The 21,558-nt window shown below is 31.5% G+C and overlaps 1 protein-coding gene across 1 annotated transcript; it reads left to right on the top strand.

Annotated features, from left to right (window-relative positions):
* Positions 1 to 5,404: 5,404 nt before the first annotated feature.
* LOC128185641 (uncharacterized) lies at positions 5,405 to 16,717 on the top strand. The gene is made up of 23 exons (XM_052855242.1): positions 5,405 to 5,508; positions 6,461 to 6,546; positions 6,635 to 6,712; positions 6,835 to 6,909; positions 7,272 to 7,380; positions 7,512 to 7,638; positions 7,947 to 8,019; positions 8,136 to 8,330; positions 9,387 to 9,507; positions 9,711 to 9,833; positions 10,530 to 10,624; positions 11,430 to 11,551; positions 11,768 to 11,913; positions 12,206 to 12,322; positions 12,711 to 12,802; positions 13,019 to 13,157; positions 13,438 to 13,628; positions 13,767 to 13,839; positions 14,141 to 14,254; positions 15,283 to 15,380; positions 15,601 to 15,727; positions 16,055 to 16,230; positions 16,350 to 16,717. The coding sequence occupies exons 1-23, from the start codon at positions 5,415 to 5,417 to the stop codon at positions 16,446 to 16,448; spliced, it is 2,670 nt and encodes an 889-aa protein (XP_052711202.1). The 5' UTR covers positions 5,405 to 5,414; the 3' UTR covers positions 16,449 to 16,717.
* Positions 16,718 to 21,558: the final 4,841 nt, after the last annotated feature.

The following is a 21,558-nucleotide window of genomic DNA, read 5'->3' as shown; positions in this document are numbered from 1 at the left end:
AAAAGTAAAATCTTGTAGACAGAAATTTGTTTTTCTTGTTTAATTTTAATGTCAACTTTATCAGAAAACTAAAATTACAAAAATATTTTAAAATTAATCGTTGGAAAAAGAAAAACTATAGCATTTAGACATACAACTGAGAGAAAGGTCAGAAAAAGAGTTATTTCCCCTTTGCATAGATAAAATATATAAAAATTTGGAAATTTAGAATAAAATTAAGTGCGAAAATATCTTTAGCCTACCAATAATTCTAATTACATCCATGTGATTATATTCACATAAAATAAATAAAACTATCTTGCACTATTTTTAAAGTATTCAAAGTTTTACAAAAAAGTGTGACGTCACAGAACACTGGATCTACTTTAAAACAAACTTTGGCGTAAATATTGGCATTTCTGGTGCAGTAGTTCTTGAGAAGTAAATTTTCAAACATTTTTCCTTCGTATTTCTATGTTAAACTTTGAACCCCGCCCGGGGCCCCAGTTTTGGACATAGGGACACGATTTTTTTTACAATATCGAATCTCAATATACTCTATATACAAGCATTGGTCTTAATATTGGCATTTTTTTGCGGTGGTTCTTGAGAATTTTCAAACATTTTTCCTAAGTATTATTATGTTAAACTTTTAACTCCGCCTGGGGCCCCAATTTTGGACATAGGGTCACAATTTTTACAATGTAGAATCTTCACTATATAGAGAAGCTTTGGTTTAAATATTGGCATTTCTGGTGAAGTGGTTCTCGAAAACAGTTTTCCTACATATTTCTTTGTTAAACTTTGAACCCCACCCGGGGCCCCAGTTTTGGTCTAAGGGTCACGATTTTTACAATTTAGAATTTTCACTATATATACAAGCTTTGGTGTAGATATTGGCGTTTATGGTGGTGCAGAGGTTTGAGAAGATGATTTTTAAAGGCCGAACATTTTACAAACGCCTTTTTTTTACCTGTACAAACTTCCAAAAGATGCCGCTTGTCAATCAAGTTTGAAACAATAGCACCCATTTGATTGACGTGATCGTCCGAGCGTGATCTTGCCAGGTCCGCGGATTTCTGTTTACTAGCAATTAACAACGTTATCTTTGATATCTTCCGTCTCGTATCAAAGGGGGGATTGAAAATTGATTTTTTTTTAATATTACCAGTATTAACATTGTTTATGAAAAATAATTATTCAGTAATTGAAAATACGCAATTTATATTTCAATCATGTTGAATGCATGTGATCTAATAAATTCTACGAAGATGCATGAGCAGCTCCAAAGCACATACACTCTTCTGAGCTACTAAAGCTGTATTTACTGGCAATACACTCAACTGGAACTTGTTGCAGGAAAACGTCACTCCATGGAAAACGAACTCCATTAATTGTCACTGTGTAATGGCTGCCTTTGCATTGCACATTCCAACTGATCGTATGGTTTTCTTACACGATTATATTTATTAAAATTACCTTCCTAAACAATGTCAAGGGCTAAACACAATGTTCCAACTTATATTTTTAAAGCAGAATTAATTTACTGAATTTTTTTCAATTATACTTTACACACGTGTGCTTAGAGAAAATTCGGACGACGCAAAAATCGCTTCGTATGGTCATTAGAACAATAACATATTCAAACTAAGACCAATTCTGACTAATTCTGTATTTCCTGTGTATTAATTTGCTTCCTGTGTATAGTGATTAGCAGCGTTCACGACCGCAGGTAGACTGCAAGCCCCGGAGGCTTTCACACCTTCAGAAATTATGCCCCGCCCTCACCTGAGATTTACCACCCGGTAAAAATGTTCGGCCTTTAAAGACACACACTCTATACATTGTTTAACTCTTTATAAATATCTCCCTTTTAAAAAGGGGTACGCCCTTTTTTTGCAATTTAGAATTCCCTTCCCATATGGCTGCCTTGTATCAAGGTTAAATTTGGCCCTGTGGGTTTAGAGAAGTAAAAAATGTGAAAAGTTTACAGACGGATAGACAGACGGATACGGACAACAGATGATCAGAAAAGCTCACTTGAACCTTCGGTTCAGGTGAGCTAAAACCGTTTATCCTCTTTGTCTTTGTATATTGGTCTTGAACCGATGGCGTTATTTAGAAATAAGTATGATATATTCACATATGACACAAACATTTAGACATTGAGTTTACAATGCCATAATGTAAAAACCTTAAATTTTTTATCTTAGCAGTGCTCTATGATCAGAAATAAACAGGTTGTTTATCAGTTTCTCTTTTGCAGAAATTTCTTTCAACAATGCGGATTATCAGATTTTGTTTTTGTTTCAGACTAGAATGAAGCATTACATGATTGCTTTCTATATTTCTTTTATATCTATTTGTTTTACCTTTCACTAAAATCACAGTTTCATTGGTTTAAACATGATATGTGACTGCCGTATATATTTCTATATCCGCCTGGATGGATTTATATACGGCAGCATGGCAGACGCTTTGCTTACTTATCTTGACATTTTTTTTCTAAAAAAAGAAAGAACCTGGAACCATGTTCAGAAAGTTCTTCAGATATTTGGAGTTATTGCCTTTGAAATCATGGCTTAATTAGAGTAGTTGCTCTTTGAAATCACTTAGTTGTGTCTGGAGCAGAATATCATTGCTGAGTCTAGGAAAGGGAGAAAAACATTAGATACCAACAAAACATCGCAAGTGAACAGGGGTGCAAAGCCTATTTCAACAGAATAACAGAACATTTTGAAAAAATTGAACGAGATTTAAGACCATTTTTGCATGGATTCGCTTGTTAAAGGTATGTTACTGACTGACTACGGAAATATATTGGGTTCGCCTTGCTCTCTGAGATTGATCAACTCGATATATTTCCGTTGTCAATTATTAACAAACTTAATAAAATAACTTATTAGGTTTGCTAGTGACAGACTAGGGTAATACATCGGGTTGATCAATCTCAAAGACGGCGAGGGGAAATAATCTTGAGACATCCATGACGTAAGAGTAGCCAAAACACATAACATAACATTTCGTCCAAACAGATGAACGAACTCTTTTAAATTTTCTTATCACATCTCATTTAGTCGTTGAAAATCTTCGTTGCACCCTTATTCACTTACAATGTTTTAATGCTGCGATTTTATTCTGCTCCATACATAACAATGTAACGTCAATTTAAAAGATAGCTACTCTATAATTAAAAAGTATTTCAAAGGGCAACTACTCCAAATATTTAAGAACAAACGGAATGTGGTTTATGTATTAAATAGCATGAAATGTCGAGATGAGAAGAGAAAGCGTCGGTAATATTGCCGAATACTAGTATTAATTCTCACCAGACGAACATAGAGATATAACCGGCAGTCATGTTTCATGTTTAAACCAATGAAAGTGTGACATTTCAGGCCAAGGGAAAACAAGTATTAATAGTCAGCAAGTTGTGAGTTCTTCTTCTATAAACTTTAACACCCGAGATATTTCTGTGGACAGTCAGTAACAAACCTTATAACAAACAATAAGTAATAGTGTTTACATAGTATTATTCTACAAATGTTTTGATAAAAAATCATCAAGGTAATATTTTCATACAATTTTTACATATGCTATATTCATCATTTACTCCACTTTACCTTCCACCCCATTTCAAGTCTCAATTTTCACTTTAAGCTTACAATATTTAACTTGTTTCAATCAACATCGTCAGATAAAAATTGATTATCATTAAATTGCAAAAAAAAAAAAAAAGAAAGGGTGTCACGGGACATACAAAAAACCATCACGCTGATGTTAGACGAATATTTATCTTGAGGACGCATACATCTTAAATTCAAAATGTAAATTAAAACTTATAGAAATCAATATTTGTACTGAATAACGTAGACATATATACAGCATTATCAATAAAATGAAATACTCACTTAAAACATCTATTACACCAGTTTATTTGACACGTGTATTTTTTAGCTTTATAAAAAAACACTTCAAAAAATTTCCTCTTTTGATAATGACCCCTAGTGATGTACATGTATGTGATACTTCGTAGGTATCTATAAGCTAGTCAAATACACACTGCACACGTAAACATTATAGTCCGAATCGTTACATGTAATTAAACAAGTCCAAGACTAAGAGAAATGATGGCATCGTCCCTCTTTATGAAAATGTTTCTGATGTTCAAACAACATCAGATATATTTTCACAGTAATGATTTAAGCAATGCTAACATCACCAGAATCGTAAATAACTATAATTATACATAATTTAGTTTGCCATAACCTACCAGAATATATCAATATGGGTCATTGGATTATAAAATCGATTGAATACAGCAATATTAATGAATTTTTTTTCTTTTTTTTTTAGAAAAGAATATATTCTTTTTTTTTTAAAATCTTATTTTATTTAAAAGTATTGTCCCCATCTTGCAAATAACTATTCTTTATAAAAGACATTTCTATTGAATATAGTTAAAACGAATCAGTTAAAACATGTTAAGAATTCAGATTTTTTCAGCTCGTACATTTTCACGATAATCAGCATTAATCTTGAATTCATCAGATATATTTTATTCAGTGCCTTTTATTTCACTGAAAGAAATAATAAAAATAAAAAATATAAATACATGCTCACTTCTCTCAAACGACGCAGTAATTGAAAGACTGTATCAGCAAATAAAATTAAAAAAAGCAAACCCGGAGATTGTCTCTGGATCTGATAGCGAGAAAGTAAAACCGCCCCGTTATCCAAGAAGTAGGACACGCAGGTTATTGACTTAATCAAATATTTTCATAAAAATGCAAATCTTATTTATTCATGTGATCATTGATTAAATGATAATTACACTAGATTACTGTTCACTACGATATTTAAGCGTGTAACTCATTTATTTAATGCTCTGTCACTGCTTACTAATACAATTGATTTGTTTAAAACTATTTTATATATTTCAGGTATATTAATTACCAGAGTGAAATATCTTTTTTATTTTAATTCATTAAGCTATGCTATGTTCTAACTGCTGACGATTTTAATGTTTGATAACTGTTGTCAGTATTTGTTTCGACAGGAACAAAGAGAATAAAAACCACGTTAAAATACAACGTAAAATAGAATTTTTGTTGTTGATCTGAATTTCGCAGAAAGTATATAAAGATATATGTTTTGATAACAATAATTTCCACCAAAAAATTGACAGAAAATACATTTAATTTGAAACTATAAAGATAAAAAAAGATTTATCACGAAATATTTTATATGAGGAATAAATTGACGATATCACTTTCGTCACGCATCTCTTTTCAATTTTTGACTGATGGTTTGGTAAGTATATATATATATATATATATATATATATATATATATATATATATATATATATATATATATATATATATGCACACTCGTACAGATATAGCTAATTCAGCTACCCATATTCCGTAGCCATGCGGCAAGGATTCGCAACCCCAGAAGTTGGCTGTTCATTAATTTTTTCACTAATCCTTCACTTCATTTTGCTACAAGGGACACTCATGAGTAGTAAGTTTTTTCTTTCTTATTTTGTTGATGAAATTGCCTTTCTTTATTTGTATTTTAACTCTTTTGACCTAGTATTCTATATGACAGCATGACAGCCTGCCAGATAAAGATCAGGAAAAACTCAGATTATTTTGTTTCTTTTATTCATTTAAACTTGTCATGTGACAAACATTTATGCATGTAGGCTTTATCTAATTAGAAAGCTATATTGGAGTGTATCTGAGAACTTAATAAATATGTTGTAATATGCCTCTAAAATGAAAGATAACGTTTCTTGTAGACTTTTATGATATAGGCAGATTTTTAACTCGAGTTTTGGTGCTAAATCCGACTCTTGGGATGTAATTCTTTTAATTGCATGCTTAGATACAAGACCACTCTAGTATAGAAATTATAATTCGAAATTAGATATAAAAATCATGTTTCGGTTTACATTTCTTACAAAATGTACAAAAGTAAATGTATTAATCACTGAAAAAATACAATTCACTTCTTTAAAACAAATCTATAAATTTAGTGCATTTCTTAATTTATTTTAACATTTTAAATGCTTTATTAAAATGTTATTTAAAAAAACCCAACTACCATCCCTCCAAAAGACTTAGTACAATTGTTGATGTTTACAATAGTGCAAATCGAAAGACATTAAAAGAGCTAGTACAGTTTTCTGTCAATTGACACACAATTCAAATATTTTGAGTGAAAACTTATTAAAATTAATATGCAGAATGTATCTTGTATCTATGTAACTACCCCTAATAGTTTTTTAAAAGTGTAAATATATGAAGATAGAAGTTTACAAAGCATGGAAAATTCGAAATTTTTGTGAAAAAGACTAATGCAACGTAGTTCCACCGTACATTGGTAATGGTTGATGACTCCATGCATGCTATAAAAGAAATCAATACAATATCATTAATAATATTCATTTTTTTAAAAAAAAACCCCTCAGATCCAAATAAAGATTATGAACATCAATCGTCCCGGGAAATAAGGTCTCCAAAAGTGAAGCCGATGGATCCCTCTAAATTGAGTATGGTATGTCGTTATGCCAAGCAATTCTCAGATTTAAACTTAAAAAAAAATTGGTTATATTTTGTATGAGCGGATCATTTTCCGGTTTTAGGCAAAACTGGACGTCAATTCTCCAGAGCAAAATATGGCTGAAAGAACTATCGTTTTTAAAGACGGAGCAAAGACAAAGGTAACTATACACAAAAACTGACTCATCTATGTAAGAAGTGAAAATATTAAAGTAAACAAACCTATTTTCCCCCTCAAGAACAACCGTTTGATTATAATTCTTAACATTTTGACATTTTTAAGCCCAAAAATATTAACACGGCGCCAAAAGCATCCCGCGAAGCTGCAAAATATGATTATCATCCGCGGCGACGGGAGGTAAGGATTGAATATTTGTATTTGCTGCTAGATCATACTTGTATTAGAATCGTAGCATCTGATGTATCAAATATCTACTGTCTTCGTTAAATTTCTTCTAAATAATGTAAACAAGTGATGCCGTCAAGAGGGATTGATGTTCGTGCCCATTGAAAGACTATATTAATCTTCTTTAGAAGGAAAACATTATATACAGATATAGCATATATTTAAATTTCAATGCTAAAAATATTTTGATTTTTTCTTTACTTAATGAAATTTTTAAAGCGAAACAAATAATATCTGAAAGTTAAGGAAAGTTTTGATGGTTAATTTGTTAACCACTGAGCGTCTTTAATTGCACTTGTTAAATATAACATCAGAGACCACGATCGGGACGAAGAAAGAGGGTATTTGTTGATTTACCAAATCTTGATTGGCCAAACAATGAAATCCCTTACGAAATTGCATTCCGATCGTATCGATCACCAGGTAAACAAAATAAAGTTATGATTCTGAATTAACAATATCTTAATCTTATTTTGCCATGTATGCATGTAACACAATTTAATATTTTTTTAATGCTTTTAAAGTCATCATAGTAATTTTGTGATTGTTGATAGCGACCAAAGCAAAAATAGAGTCCGTGTTTGGTGAAGCCGTCTCCAAATTCAATAATGCAGGATGCGTTAAATGGGTCCCAAGAAATTCAGAAACCCATTATATCACTGTCTTCGGCAATGAACAAATGTGAGTTCATTTACAAAGAACAATCAGATATAAATAAGGTATTGTAGAGGAAATGTGTATTACAGAAAGTGATGTTTGTTCCATTGGTAAATTTTAGTCATTTTTTATCATGCATCTTTAAAGTCGTCGTAGGGATTTTTTCAAAATTTCCAAAAAAAATATTAAGACTAGCATTATACATGAATCTGAATTCAACACGTGACAAAAGAATGTAGCATTCAAAACCAAAGTACATGTAAAAGGCGATTTAGGATTTTATCGTGTGTTGTTATGTTTAAGTAGAGAATTTTTCTCCTATTGAATTGCAGTTGCGCGTCATACGTTGGCTGTCTGTATGCTGGACAACAACCTCTTTGGCTGTACGCTCCTGGCTGCGATTATGTATGTTGTAGGACCTTACATAAGTTGCACTTTTGTTTTCCTTTATTTCATGAAATGCTTTCAAACATAGTTATATCCCCCCACACACACACATTACTAACTTTACTTAATACTAGGTTGATACTGCTCTTCATGAAATGCTTCACGCTTCCGGGGCAATGCACGAACAATCCAGAATAGCCGACAGAAACCGACTCATTTCATTCAATTGGGACGCCGTTTCTGCATCATCAGAATTCAACTATGTAGGAGTACAAACATCCAAGGCTCGAAATTATGATCTTGGATCCGTTCTGCAATACGCTCTGACGGTATGAAAACACGATTTCTTAAGGTGGCTCGGCAAACAAGTGCATTATTTGATAATTGAATCGAATTAAATTGAAGATATTTTTAAACCTAGGGATAAAAACTATTAATTAACTGTCACTCCCATTTAACAAGTGCTGTACTAACATTTTCAGCAAGAAATTGAAATGAAATAGTGAAATTCAAGGAAAAATGAAAATTTTCAAATTCGAACTGACCCCGATTGTAATTAAAGTGATCCCAAACAGATCACATAAAATTGGAATATATCACATTTTTACAAAAATTCCAGGTTCTTTAACTGCAAATTGATTGGTTTAATTACTGATCTTACAATGCATATCGATTTCTCATAATAAACTGCAGCATTTTTGTAAAATGTCAATTTTAATATAATTAGTGTTTTTCAATCGGAATTGGTTCAAATTTGATAAATTGGATTTTTCTGAATGTTTGCATTTTTTGTTTCAATTCCTTTGTAATATAATTGATTATTGTTTAATGTGACTGTTTGTTATTTTTTAAGATTTTTTATTATTATCCAAAAATTAAATCAAATAAAATGAATTATTATTTTTTTTTTTTTAGATTTTCAGAATTTTTTAAAAAATTAAAATTTAAAAAAAAATCCATATGAAATTATTTAAAGGCGATATTCATATCTGTTTTGTGAAATCATGTTTGAAAAGCAATTCTTTTATAATCCATTAAATGAAATTTTGGTAAGTCGAGGAACCTTTTTTGAAATATGATTTATACGTATAAAGTCTGTTGTTTGAAGGACCATTCACAAGGGTAGTGATTTTATATATTAAACATGCGAAAGTATAACATTTTTGAGACATGCAATAATTATATAAGAGTATGCTTTATCGGTTAACACAAAGGAATTTATACCTTTTTAAAAAAAGCACCTTCATAGAAATACAATTGGCAGTATTTGTCAATGTTTACTTTTGTAACTTGCTCTTTTACTCACCCCTTGAGACATGGTTAAGCACAAGTTCTTATTTATAGTAAACATTTGATATACATTGAATAGAACTGGTTTTTTTTAGTTCGGTGGGCAGACGTATATGACCTCCAATGACCCTGATTTGACCTACCTGACTACGCAGGCGCTGGATGACCTATCATTTTATGATGTCGCAGAGCTGAACGCATTTTATCATTGTGCTGGTAAAATAATTTTTCTCGATGTTCAAAGCATTCAAAAACTTGAAAAATTTTATTTTAATTTTATAATTTATATTTTGCATTTAAGATAGCCGATTCCTAATTTTCTCATTGTTAAATCAAGTTATACATATAAAATGTGAAGTTTATGAAGCGAAATATTTTATGTGATCTTTTTTATTATAGACTTTTAAAATGCATTTTAGATAGCTGTGCTGGTGAACCCCCTTGTCAAAACCAAGGATTTATGAAATACAACGGCGTCTGTAGTTGTGTCTGTCCAGAAGGTTTAACCGGAAGTGATTGTACAGAACTGGATACATCCCCAGGTGCAGCATTAACAGTGTTGAACTTCTTTTAAAATGGACTTAGACACGATTTAATATCAAAATTTTATTTTTTATTTTTTGTGTACACAATGTTTTACTTGCGCATTTTGAATGATTGATCTAGATTTAAATATAAGAAGTCAAGATATAAGAAAGATACATTATAAACATTAACAAGGCTCAAGCTTATTGTTTATAAATCAGAGAATTTCAACCTATGTATCTTGCTTATAACTCACTATTTTACTTTCAAATTTGGACAACGCTTTAAGACACCCATATAAATCATTCTAAACATCAAACAAAAATGGAAAATAAAACCATTGCAGGAATGTAAAACCATGGAAACATGTCATTGATTAAATACAAAACAAATAAATAAATAACAGGCATCATAAAAAATAAATCACATAAAATCATTTCAATTCTAGCGCGTTCATAGTAAAAAAAAATGATTACAATAAATGGACAAAAACGAAAGGAAAAGGTGAATCTTGTGCAATAATTTCTTCAAAAAAGTCAATCATTATCTAATAAAATATGCTTTAGAGGAAAACCCTGCATTCTTTTCTCAACAATATAAAATGCAGTTAAATCAATTCTCGTTAGAATATATTATTTCTAACCGAGTATTAAACGTTTTCTAAACATGATTTTATCAGATATCATTTTAATGTTAGTTTCATTGTTTTGAAGGATGCGGGGAAATTATTACTTTGGATGTAGGGGACACTCAGCAGGTTAACCTGTCACCCTATTCGACTGGAATCCATTGCTCATGGTTGGTCAAGGTAATTTTTATATTGATTTACTGTCAACTATACATTTTAATCAAGAATAATTGCAATGTCAATCATCTTCGAACTACGTCCCTTTTCCATTTCCCCCTAAAATATGAATAAAATCAATGATACGTGAATTGAAAGGTGAACAAACAAATATACCGACACTCTTGTCGAAAACTTGTCGTCAGACATAAAAACAAATTATTACTTGTTTCAAAATATCGATGCTCCATGTCCGTATTTTAAAACAGTAATCAAAAAGGCACATGTTAAGCCATTATATGCTAAAAGTCACACAATGTTAGATGTGTTTTGGCCAGCATATACATAAGATAATAAACATATTAGAAAATATGAAAGAAGAAATTTCAGCTGAAAAAATACGACATCTGAAAAAAACACTGTTGATTAATTTATAGGATTGCCTTCTTAATTAAAAATGTTGAAAACAATTAGTTTGAGTTGTTACCTAATTTCTCAGACATTTTAGAACATTGTGTCCAGAATACTAATAATGAAGGTTTAAGTCACCTGAAGCATAAGGGTACAGTTTCTTGAAGGAGGAATTGTCATTTATTAGTATCTGGAGTTTAGTACTGTGCGTTTCGTTGTGTTACCACTGAGGACCTTCCTATTTGCTTTATCACCATGTCGTACCAATATTCATACCCCCCCTCCCTCACAAAAAAACCAAATTAAAGAAGTTGTAGAAAAGGACAAACAACACTATCCTGTCTGTCTGTGCATTAGTTAATTTTTGATCGGAGAAATGTCTAACATATTTTCATGTTTAATCGTTTTATATGTTCAGGGCGCAGACAAAACAAAAATAAGGATGACCATTGAGTCTATGAATCTTCCTACAAGCGACCAAAACGATTGCTTCCATTTTCTAGAAATTAAAGATTATTTGGCTGGTTCTCCGGGAAAATTGTAAGCATCCAAGCTAAATAATTATCCATTTTGGAAGTATTTCTACAAATATTCAATTTGGTACTTCTGAAATAATGTAAATTTATCATTTTTACAAATTTTAAACATATTGTCGAATATTTTGATTCTAAAAAGAAAACAAAGCGTACTTTGTATATCTGGATTGGGTTTAAATATCGTGAAATCGATAGAAAAATTGAATGTTGTTTTTGTCAGAGTTTGTGGTAACTCTGGAGGAGGCGTATTCACCAAGAAGCTCCTCGGACCAAGCAACATGATGATCATCAGGTTTGACAGCGAGACCTACAGCACGGTGGCCCCAGGGACAGGGTTTACCTTTACTGTCGAGGCAGCACCCTCAGGTCTGTAGAAGTCGCGTCTTTCACATCTTTTAAGTTGACAAAAGAAATATAACTCAAAAGCAAATGAAGGCGTAATCAAATGGTGTCACCAGCCCTTTATTTTAATGGTACTTTAATTAAAAAGATGCATTTAAAAAAATAAATCTTACCATCATTGCCATGTAAAATTATCTAAGAAAAACGTTAGAATCGATTAGTGTTTTATGTCAGCACGATGTAAAACGAAACCTATATTATACTCATAACTCAGTTGTCACTAAATGCTCTATTCTATCCCTAATTTTGTTTCCAGCATGCTCTAGCAATCCATGTAAATACCCCGCCATGTGTACAGATGGCACCACAATCGATGATTACACCTGCGACTGTACTGATGGTTATTCCGGTGTCAATTGCGATACCATTGCTGGTAAAATAAAATAAACAATGTATTATACCATAGGCAAAGGGATAACGAGAGAGAGAGAGAGAGAGAGAGAGAGAGAGAGAGAGAGAGAGAGATGTCAGCAGGTTTTACAAATTAAAAAATAGCTTTTCTTGCAATGTTTGATATCTTACAATTGAACTAACAGCTTAGTCTGTATCCGAAAGGTTTTGGCAAACACTTAAAAGAAGTGCTAAAATTTTAAATTATTTTTAAAAATGAAAATAATTTAATGTCTATAAATGTTTTTATTATTTTATTACATTAAAATATCAAAATTTCCAGCGATGTGCCATCGCCGAAAATTACTGAATCTTCCCGCCTTTTCGATATCTGTTCGCTTCAGATCTATCAAACAATATTTTTTTATTAGCTTCTGCTACTGTGGTCGAAAGTTTTGAAAAGGATTTTTCAACACTGATGGAACTCGTAAAGGAAACACAGTTTACGTGGTCTACTACAGCGGTAATATCTTGTAAAAAATCTTGCGTAAAATGATTAATTCTTGAGTGTTAGAATGTGAAAAATCTGTAAATAAAAGGAAATTTGGTTTCATAATATTTTCTTATTCTCTATCCATTCTCTTGGAGTGAACACGTGGAAGCATGTCCTATTGTTGCATCTTCATGAGTGTTTTGTTCATGCCAATTATATAGTTCATTTTCTCTTTACTAATTATAGAATCCTTTCTTCGGTCAAGGACAAATTACACCTGTTGACGGTTCGCTAGTGGCTGAATTGTGGAATTATTTTGATGCATTCGGGGCTTCTCTGGCGATTGGTGCCACGGCTAAGATGCAGACATCAGTCGTTTTTGAAAGTAAAAAGTTTATCAATGAATATTAATTTACCTGTAATAAACATAAAACGAATCATACCTAAATTTGCTAGATAAAAAGTTTTGAATACCAATGCAGAGCTGCGATTTTTTCCCAGCCTTTTTAATATTAATAAAATATTTATTTTGATTTCAACAAAGAGAAACTCAAAATCAGTGTTCATTGTTCAGTTAATAGGGATTAGAAGTAGACTTGTAAGAATAAGCTTTATCATAGGAAAAAATCAAAGTCACGATACTGTGTTTTTGTTGATATCTTTAGGTGCAGATCGCTGTTTGAGGTTTAATTACGTCATATCGGATCGAAATGTTGGGAGCTCTGCAGTCACAAGTCTGAATGTCTATGTCAAGGGAGACTCTGGAACTACAGCACCACCTTACGTGTTCGATACAAATACGGGGAATTCTTGGGTACAGGCAGAGATAGACTTGCCTTCAATGGAAAATATGAAGGTAATTTTGTACCCCTCAACCCCCCCCCCTCACCCAAAAAACAAGAGAAATCAATATCTGATATTCATTACTAAAAGTTTTATCAGAAGACTTATAAGTGTAAATGTCTTTTTTCACACAGTGTTGTTTTTAATGTAGATCATATTTGAAGGTGTAAACGGAGAACAAGAATTAGCTGTTGATAATATTCGAATATCTCCCCAATTATGTGGTGAGTTGCTGTACAAACACCTTTTCTGGATGAGTGCTTTAAACTCCAGATATTAAAGAGGTTTAGGCCTCGTCATTATGTCACTATCGATGTTTTGTTTTGTGTTTTGTTGAATTGGACATAAAAAAATCTAGATTTAATGATCATCAAATTATTTCCCTGTTCATTTTAACGTCAAATAGAATATAATGTGTTAGTGATTGTCTGAGATTATTCCTTTTAGACTTAATATGTTGTATCAGATAAAACATATAACTTTACCAGGTTCTGTTTTTACTATAACACGTTTTTCCTGAGTCAGATGTTGGAAACCCTTGCACGGGAATAGACTGTAACAACGGACAGTGCGTGGAGGATAACGAGTCCTTCCAATGTCAGTGTGACGCTGGGTGGTCGGGAGATTTCTGTGATATTGGTAAGAGCGCTTCAGTTATTTTATGACTTGATGGTGCTGACCCAGCCGTCTCTGATATTTTCAAATCACTCAATTCAGCCCTCAATTCACATCATAAACAAAAAAGTGCATGACTTTGAGGTCAAAATTCAGACTTAAGGCTGCGTATTTTCTGGAGGAATGTTGGTGAAGGCGGGGCCTGGTCATTATAATGCTAAATTATGTGGATTTTTTTCACTAATTAATAGTTTATGGCCAAATATAAGATACTTATCAAAACGTTTAAGTCAGATCTGGTTGATGATTTATTGACCTCCCAGCTGTACCCTCTTAGGAAGTGTTGTTTGATAGGATGATGTACGCTTAACTCAAATAACTATTTACTGAAATATTTTAGTTTTAAATATCCATGTTTGACCCTATCAGTGTCCGAGAAATATACCTGATGTTAATACACACAAAGAGGTCAATAGGCGACATTGTTCAATTTAAAGGCAATTACAAAATGTGAGAGAAGTAGCGTTCTTTTTACTATGTCGTACATGTAAAATAATCAGAATGTTCTTTTAAAGTCAATAAATCTTAATCTATTTTATGCAAATGCTGTTTAAAAAAAATTCTTTTCTATTTTGAATTTCTTTTGAAGTAACCATCTAAAACCTTTTAAATATGTCCTTATTCTGTTAATTTAACATTTTTTCAATTTTCCTTATATACCCCTTCATTTCACATATTCTGTCTTGCCATTCACAGTCTTGTAAGAGTTTTGTATGATTTATCATTTATTTTTTCATATGGAGAGAAAAAAGGAGTCCAAGTATAAAAGAAAATAAAAATTGTTCCCTCTCTTTCCAAATTATTTTCTTAATCAAATGATCACATTGTGATCATTTTGCCAACAAAAGGCATCAATTTTACAAAGCTAAATGTTTATCTATTCATTAATTGTAAATGTGCCACCAAGAAGGATTCGAAATGTCTAAAAAAAAAATAACAAAGTTTTACATTCTTAGCTGGATTCATTAATGTCGTTAGTTGAATTTCTTTAGCCGTTGTGACGTACACCTGCGATTTTGAGATGGTGGATGAATCTAACTGTGCTTTTATTGAAAGTTCAAATGACGACTTTGATTTTACAAGAAATAGCGTAAGTTTTCATTTTTTTTTAATTAAAAAAAGATGGTTAAAAATAAACTTTTTTATTCTAAAAAGTTAAGATAAAATTGAAATGATATATTCCAGTAAAAAATAATAAAAAAAAAATCTTGATAAAAAAAATAAAAAATCAAAATACATAAATCTTTAGAAATTTTTGATAAGCGAAGAATGATTTTTTAAAAATTATCTTGCATATTTTCCTTTTCAAGGGATTAACACCAACTTCCTTGACAGGACCTGTTGGTGCTAAAACAGGAACTTTTTATAAGTACACGGAGATTTCAGGACAGCTGACAGGTGATGTTGCCTCCTTGGAAACAAGCGTCAGCTTTAATGGTAAAGATCTAGCAATTTTAATAAAACTAAATCGTTAATAATTTTTATTGTACGATTTACTGTACTGACACGATTTAATCACATGATGGTACATGTAACCTGTACAATAAACACGAGATTTAACATGATTTTGAAACGTTCCATTTTTGAGTTATAGGAGAACAGAGCTAATGTTTGGATTAATTATTTAACATTATTTAAAAGCAAATCTAAAATTAATATGCTTTTTATTTGTATTTTTATAAGGTTCTTGATTGGCTATATAGAAATAATGCAAATAGCTGACCGTTATTGTGAAAATGATTTTTTTAAAAAATTGTATCTTAGCTGGAACTTATTGTCTTCGCTTTTGGGCCTCCATGTACGGAAAAGATATTGGATCACTGTCAATTTTGACAAAAGACGGCACGTCACCAGAAACCCTTAGAAGGGTATTTAACGGACAACAGTCAAGCAATTGGTTTCTGATAACAGAACAGCTGACTCTGACGTCATCAGATATGGTAAGCTAAAAAATATGTCAAATTCCAAATATTGTAATTATATTGCCGTTAAAAATTTGGAAAATAATTGTTTTATTCAGGACTCAGGAGTCAAAGAAAAATATTATATTTCATTGTAGATTATCATAAGAACTGTCCGAGGAGGAAAGAACAGGAATCAAGAGAGAGGAGATATTGCTCTGGATAATATTGTTCTCACCGAAGGATCATGTGCCTAAAAAGGCGTCGCTACAAAGAGTCATGTTCATGATTGTACAAAAAGTATATTCTGAAGATTTTAAATAAACATTTACAGCATCAAGATTATGGCTTTTCTTGCATATGAGAGAAGTCTACCGAGCAGTCTAAAATGATTAAAATTCAAAATAACGAAAATCAAAGATTGACTTTCAGAAATCTTAAGTTACCTAAGCTTTAAATTCATTTTTGGTAAACAATGACACAGACATTTCTTTATATTTGCATATGCATTATACTTTCCCATTGTAAGTCCATACGGAGGAACTGCAATTATTTTTCTATCATCGTAATTGCTTCGTCTGTATACTATGACATCATATAGGTGCGACGTCATATACTTTTCCATGATGTTATAGATTTAAACCACTATAGGATACATCATGTGTTTTCTCCAACTTCATAAAATTGATGTATTAAATATAAAGACATGCCTTATAATAACATTTTAAAGGAATTATTGTTATAACATATATCAAAATGATTGATTCTCTTAACAAATCTATGTGAGTTAAAAAGATACATTACAGTCTGAATGTTTATTTTTGATGCAACAGCTAAATGTCAAGGTGAAGGCTAATACGGGGTATTTGTGAGTGGTAAAATGCAAATATAAGTAATAAACAACGATTATTTATTGAACATGGCGTTATGAATAGCAACTGCTCTGCTGGCATATTTTCCATGATACGCTAGCGCGCATCATGGAATATGCCAACAGAGCAATTGCTATTCATGACCAGACATAACGCCATGTTCACTAAATAACGTTGTTTATTTCTTGAATGTATCGTTCATTATATTAAATAAGAAAAGATAAATTGATACATATTTAATTATAAACTTTATTTGAAAACGTTGAAATTAAGTCAATACTTTCCTCTACTTTCCCCTTGTATAAATATCAAAAGAAGCAAACTCTTGATTATACTTTTGGTCGATTGTCCTCAGCCGTTGTTTGTTCCAGCAACACAGCAATTTTTTCATGTGATACCGTGGCTCCGAAAACCTCCACACGTACAGAACGGGATTGCATGCACTATTAAGAAGAACTAAGGAAGCCGTGAAAGTGTAAATGTTCCTTCCTAATTGAGACGTCATGTCAAATACTGGAAAGGTATATATCACCACAAAAGGAAAATAAGCGGCTAGAAATATTCCAACTAAAAGTGTTATTTTACGAACCACTCTCGATGGTCTTTGGGGTACCTGTGGAGTATGTGTATGCTGAACTTGGTATACGCATTTTCTTATTTTATGCAACAGGTATCCAAACATAATGAGATTCAGGAAAACAAAACATATCAAGATACATCGGAATATGGTATTGATTCTATTTTTCGTTGAGAAAGCCATAAGTTCACAAGAAAAACCGAGGTTTGCGTCATGATCAAAAAACATTCCGTACGTTAGAAAAATCCCGAAAATCCAAGCCAAAGCACACACTATCATAATAATGTTTTTTGTGATGAACGAATAATATCTCATGGCAAACGCAAAAACAAAGCACCGGTCTAGGTTCATCATTGTAACAATCAAAAGAGAGACGTTAACAAACAGAAAACAAGGGTATTTCTTGATATCACATTGGTATTTTTCGTAGAATAAGCTGTTCGGAAGAGCTAAAAAGAAGCCGGTGAGGAAATCAGAAATCGCCAAATTCAAGGACAAAATTCGGATTTGAAACAACAACCGCGTGCTCTTCCATAGTAAAATGATTGAGATCATATTTTCTAGTAGCATAACTACTCCAACCGAGACTAAAAGTCCGTCTGGAAGAAGTATAACTTTGCGAGTGGCATTTTCAGAGACATTTCCTAAAAGTTTCTCCTCGGAAATATTTCTCGAAATAATCATTATTTAAGCAGATGTGGTAGTATTCCTAATCACAGATTCAAATTCCCCTTAGAAGATCAGTTTCGTTTTTTGCAGCCATGGATTACGGACTTTATTAGGAGCAATAATCGTCGTTTTATAAGCTTTTCCGATATTTCCACACAAGTTTGCATACAATCAATACCAAGAACATGTATTGATCACTCATACATGATCACTCATGATGATTGGTCTTAATTGTCTACAGATATACGTAATGTTACTATATACGAACCCCCAAGGTCAACATAACATGACTATTTTTCGCCAATCTGTAAAGCTACTAATACTATTGTAACTGTCTATGTTTGAACGATAAAAGATCTGGAAAGCTTAAACGTGAAACATTTTGATATTTTTAGATTTATTTTTATGATAGGAAATTGTTTATTGCAACCCGAATTTAAGTTCTTTACACGTATAATGTATACAATTTATTCAATGTAACCGTAAATTGAAATTGCTGTTGTAAGATTTTACTTTACTGTCATCCGCAAATACTTTAATTAAATATATTTCTATACCTCTAACGTTATTCATTGGTAGTTTGAAATCCAACGCTGATTCAAATTGAATGTTAAGTTTATTTAGAGAATGTCGATGGTCAACACATTAACCATCAGATTGATGTCCAGTTTTTTTTTCTTCAGGAAAGTTATTATTTATACATTACCAATATCAGTTTGGTACGTTTGTAAATTGCAGGTCAATCGTGGACAAGTGCACATATACATTGAGAAGAACGAGCTTTGTAGGGAAAACGGCCCCCTTAATGTAATTGTAATAATAATTTTTATTGGGAACTTTCCTTAAAAAAATCATTTAATTGTATACATACAACGCTCTGTAATCTTTTATAAAATGAATGGGATTGTATGAAATTTCAGTAATTTAATTTTTATTAAAATTGTGTTCCTATTAAGCAACTGCGTAAAAACAGTCAAAGCATTGCATAGAAAATCAATGGATTTACTATGTGTCAATTATGACCTTCTGACTCCAACCGGAAGAACTCATACTACGCTTTACCTTGAAGACCAGGAAACGAATCTCTGTACATTGATTAACCCTTGTTGGATTACCTAATGAACAGGAATGAATGATAGTTAATTGAATCTACTGGAGTATGGTTAAATGAAGTATGCTATAAATATCTTAGTGAGTAGACAATTGAATCTGCGCCTTAATATACTGAAAAATTGATTCTGTTATAAATTACCACATATTATATCATATGACCTTTAATATTTATATATATATATATATATATATATATATATATATATATATATATATATATATATATATATATATATATATATATATATATATATATATATAACACAAGAATGTAACCGGGAGTGTTTCAAATTAAATCCGTTTAAACATATGTTCGTTTCTTTTAATTGTAGTATGCAGCTTTGGAGAAACCTATTGTGTTAACTTGTAATGAATATCATATGGAATGCAAAAAACGTAAAGCAGGTGCATACAACGTGATATGTTGTTCATTGAGTGAAAACAAACATCACGTGATTGATTTTTAATCATCTAAGCTATAGAAAAATTAAGACGCATTATTTGTTTGACTCAAGATTTAAAGGGAAATTGTTTATTTGATATAATATCATCAACATTAGATATAAACTATATCACATTACATCTTTGATGTAAAAGATCTAAAAGGTAGAACCATAAAGCATTTTATTTCATTAAAAATTGAATCAATCACATAGGCCGGATTGAAATGCTATATGTATGATATATACTGTGTTCATTGTTCTATTCATTTTGATATGACAAAAATAGTGTATAAAGAAACAACATCAAAAAACTGAAATAGTAAGTGCTATAGAATATGGAACATCTTGAAAGTAACATATTAGTATTCATGGACACGCAAATATATTTAATTCAGTTGTTTACGTCAAACAATAATTGAAAGGATATTAGTTGCAAAAATGTAGATGCACATAGCTCTAATAAAAAAAAATACCGCCTCACTTATCATTTGAAGTTTTATAGATTGCATATCAATGCAATTTTTTGCATTTTGCAAGGTAGGGAAAAATTGCCTTTATTTTACAACAGGAAGAAATTATCCAAGCTGTCTTAAATCACATTCAAAGTTGATCGAATTTATTAATACTTATCTGCAGCAATGATTAATCGATCAACCTAACGATAAATTCTGCTGTAGTGGATGACCAGAATTTGTGGCGAATAAGCAAAAAAAAAAAACAAAAAAAAAAACCACGATTTAAGAACTTTCATAACAAAAAATGCGGCCTGTGTTCAAATTATGATTTAAACAAAACCTATAGAATAACCGTTAACAACTAGCAATTAAGTATGTTACAGATTTATTATTAAATACATGTAGGTATTGAAATCTAATTCAAAATTTCTGCATTACTTCAAAGGCACTGTCAATTATGAGCGTTTCGTAGAATAGTAAGAGACGAAAAGACAAACTGGATAAAAACCTATGACCTACAGGAGTTGAAAATAATTTAAACGTTTCCTCGGTATGCATGGACAGGTGAGATTAGCTGCAGAACTATAGAGCCACTGGAATTTGAGTTGACGGGACATGTAGCTTCAGTTCCATTGATACAAAATACTATGTTTTAACTGCGCACAAAAACTTGCGCATGTTTTTAGACTCATTAAACTAATTTAGGATATATTCTGTAGATATTTTCATGCCTTATTATAGTATATTTCACATCGGGATCTAGATTAGCGATATTAACATTTAAAACAAGCTACAACGTTTCACTTAACGGGTTAAAAAGATATTTAGAGGCAAGTAAAATAATGACATCTAAAGTTAAAAGGTTTTATATACATTTTTGTTTCAAATTATATAGTTAAATTGCCCAGTTTTCCCAATGTTGTGCGCAACATTTTGTGCGCAAAAATAGTCTTTTGAATTTTTGGAACTGTAGCTCCATGGTCCATAAACCCGAATTTTTCATGTATCCACAGTTCTGCAGGTAAGCTGGGCTAGATGTTGGCTTTCACTGTTGTTACCCAGAGCACTGCAGCTTTAGACGAGCCGTGTACAGCAATATGCAATTCTAATTTGATTGGATTTAAAATTGTTTTACCCATAATGTAAAAAGTGGGTATATCTATAATTTGATGGCTAGACCAATAGTCTTTTCTTTTCAACAATTGGAAAAAAGAGTAATGAGAGAAATTAATCGAGTA

The sequence above is a fragment of the Crassostrea angulata genome, chromosome 5 (genome assembly GCF_025612915.1).
Source record: "Crassostrea angulata isolate pt1a10 chromosome 5, ASM2561291v2, whole genome shotgun sequence".
NCBI lineage: Eukaryota > Metazoa > Mollusca > Bivalvia > Ostreida > Ostreidae > Magallana > Magallana angulata.
Note: the sequence above shows the minus strand (reverse complement) of the source record. Positions and strands in the feature narration are given on the sequence as shown.

What these genes read in the sequence shown, in the direction of transcription:
- LOC128185641 (XM_052855242.1), top strand. Translation starts at nt 5,415, where the DNA reads ATGCGGCAAGGATTCGCAACCCCAGAAGTTGGCTGTTCATTAATTTTT. An exon ending in CTTCAATGGAAAATATGAAG is followed by an intron (nt 13,629 to 13,766) that starts GTAATTTTGTAC and finishes TTTTTAATGTAG; the next exon opens with ATCATATTTGAAGGTGTAAA. An exon ending in TTGATTTTACAAGAAATAGC is followed by an intron (nt 15,381 to 15,600) that starts GTAAGTTTTCAT and finishes TTCCTTTTCAAG; the next exon opens with GGATTAACACCAACTTCCTT.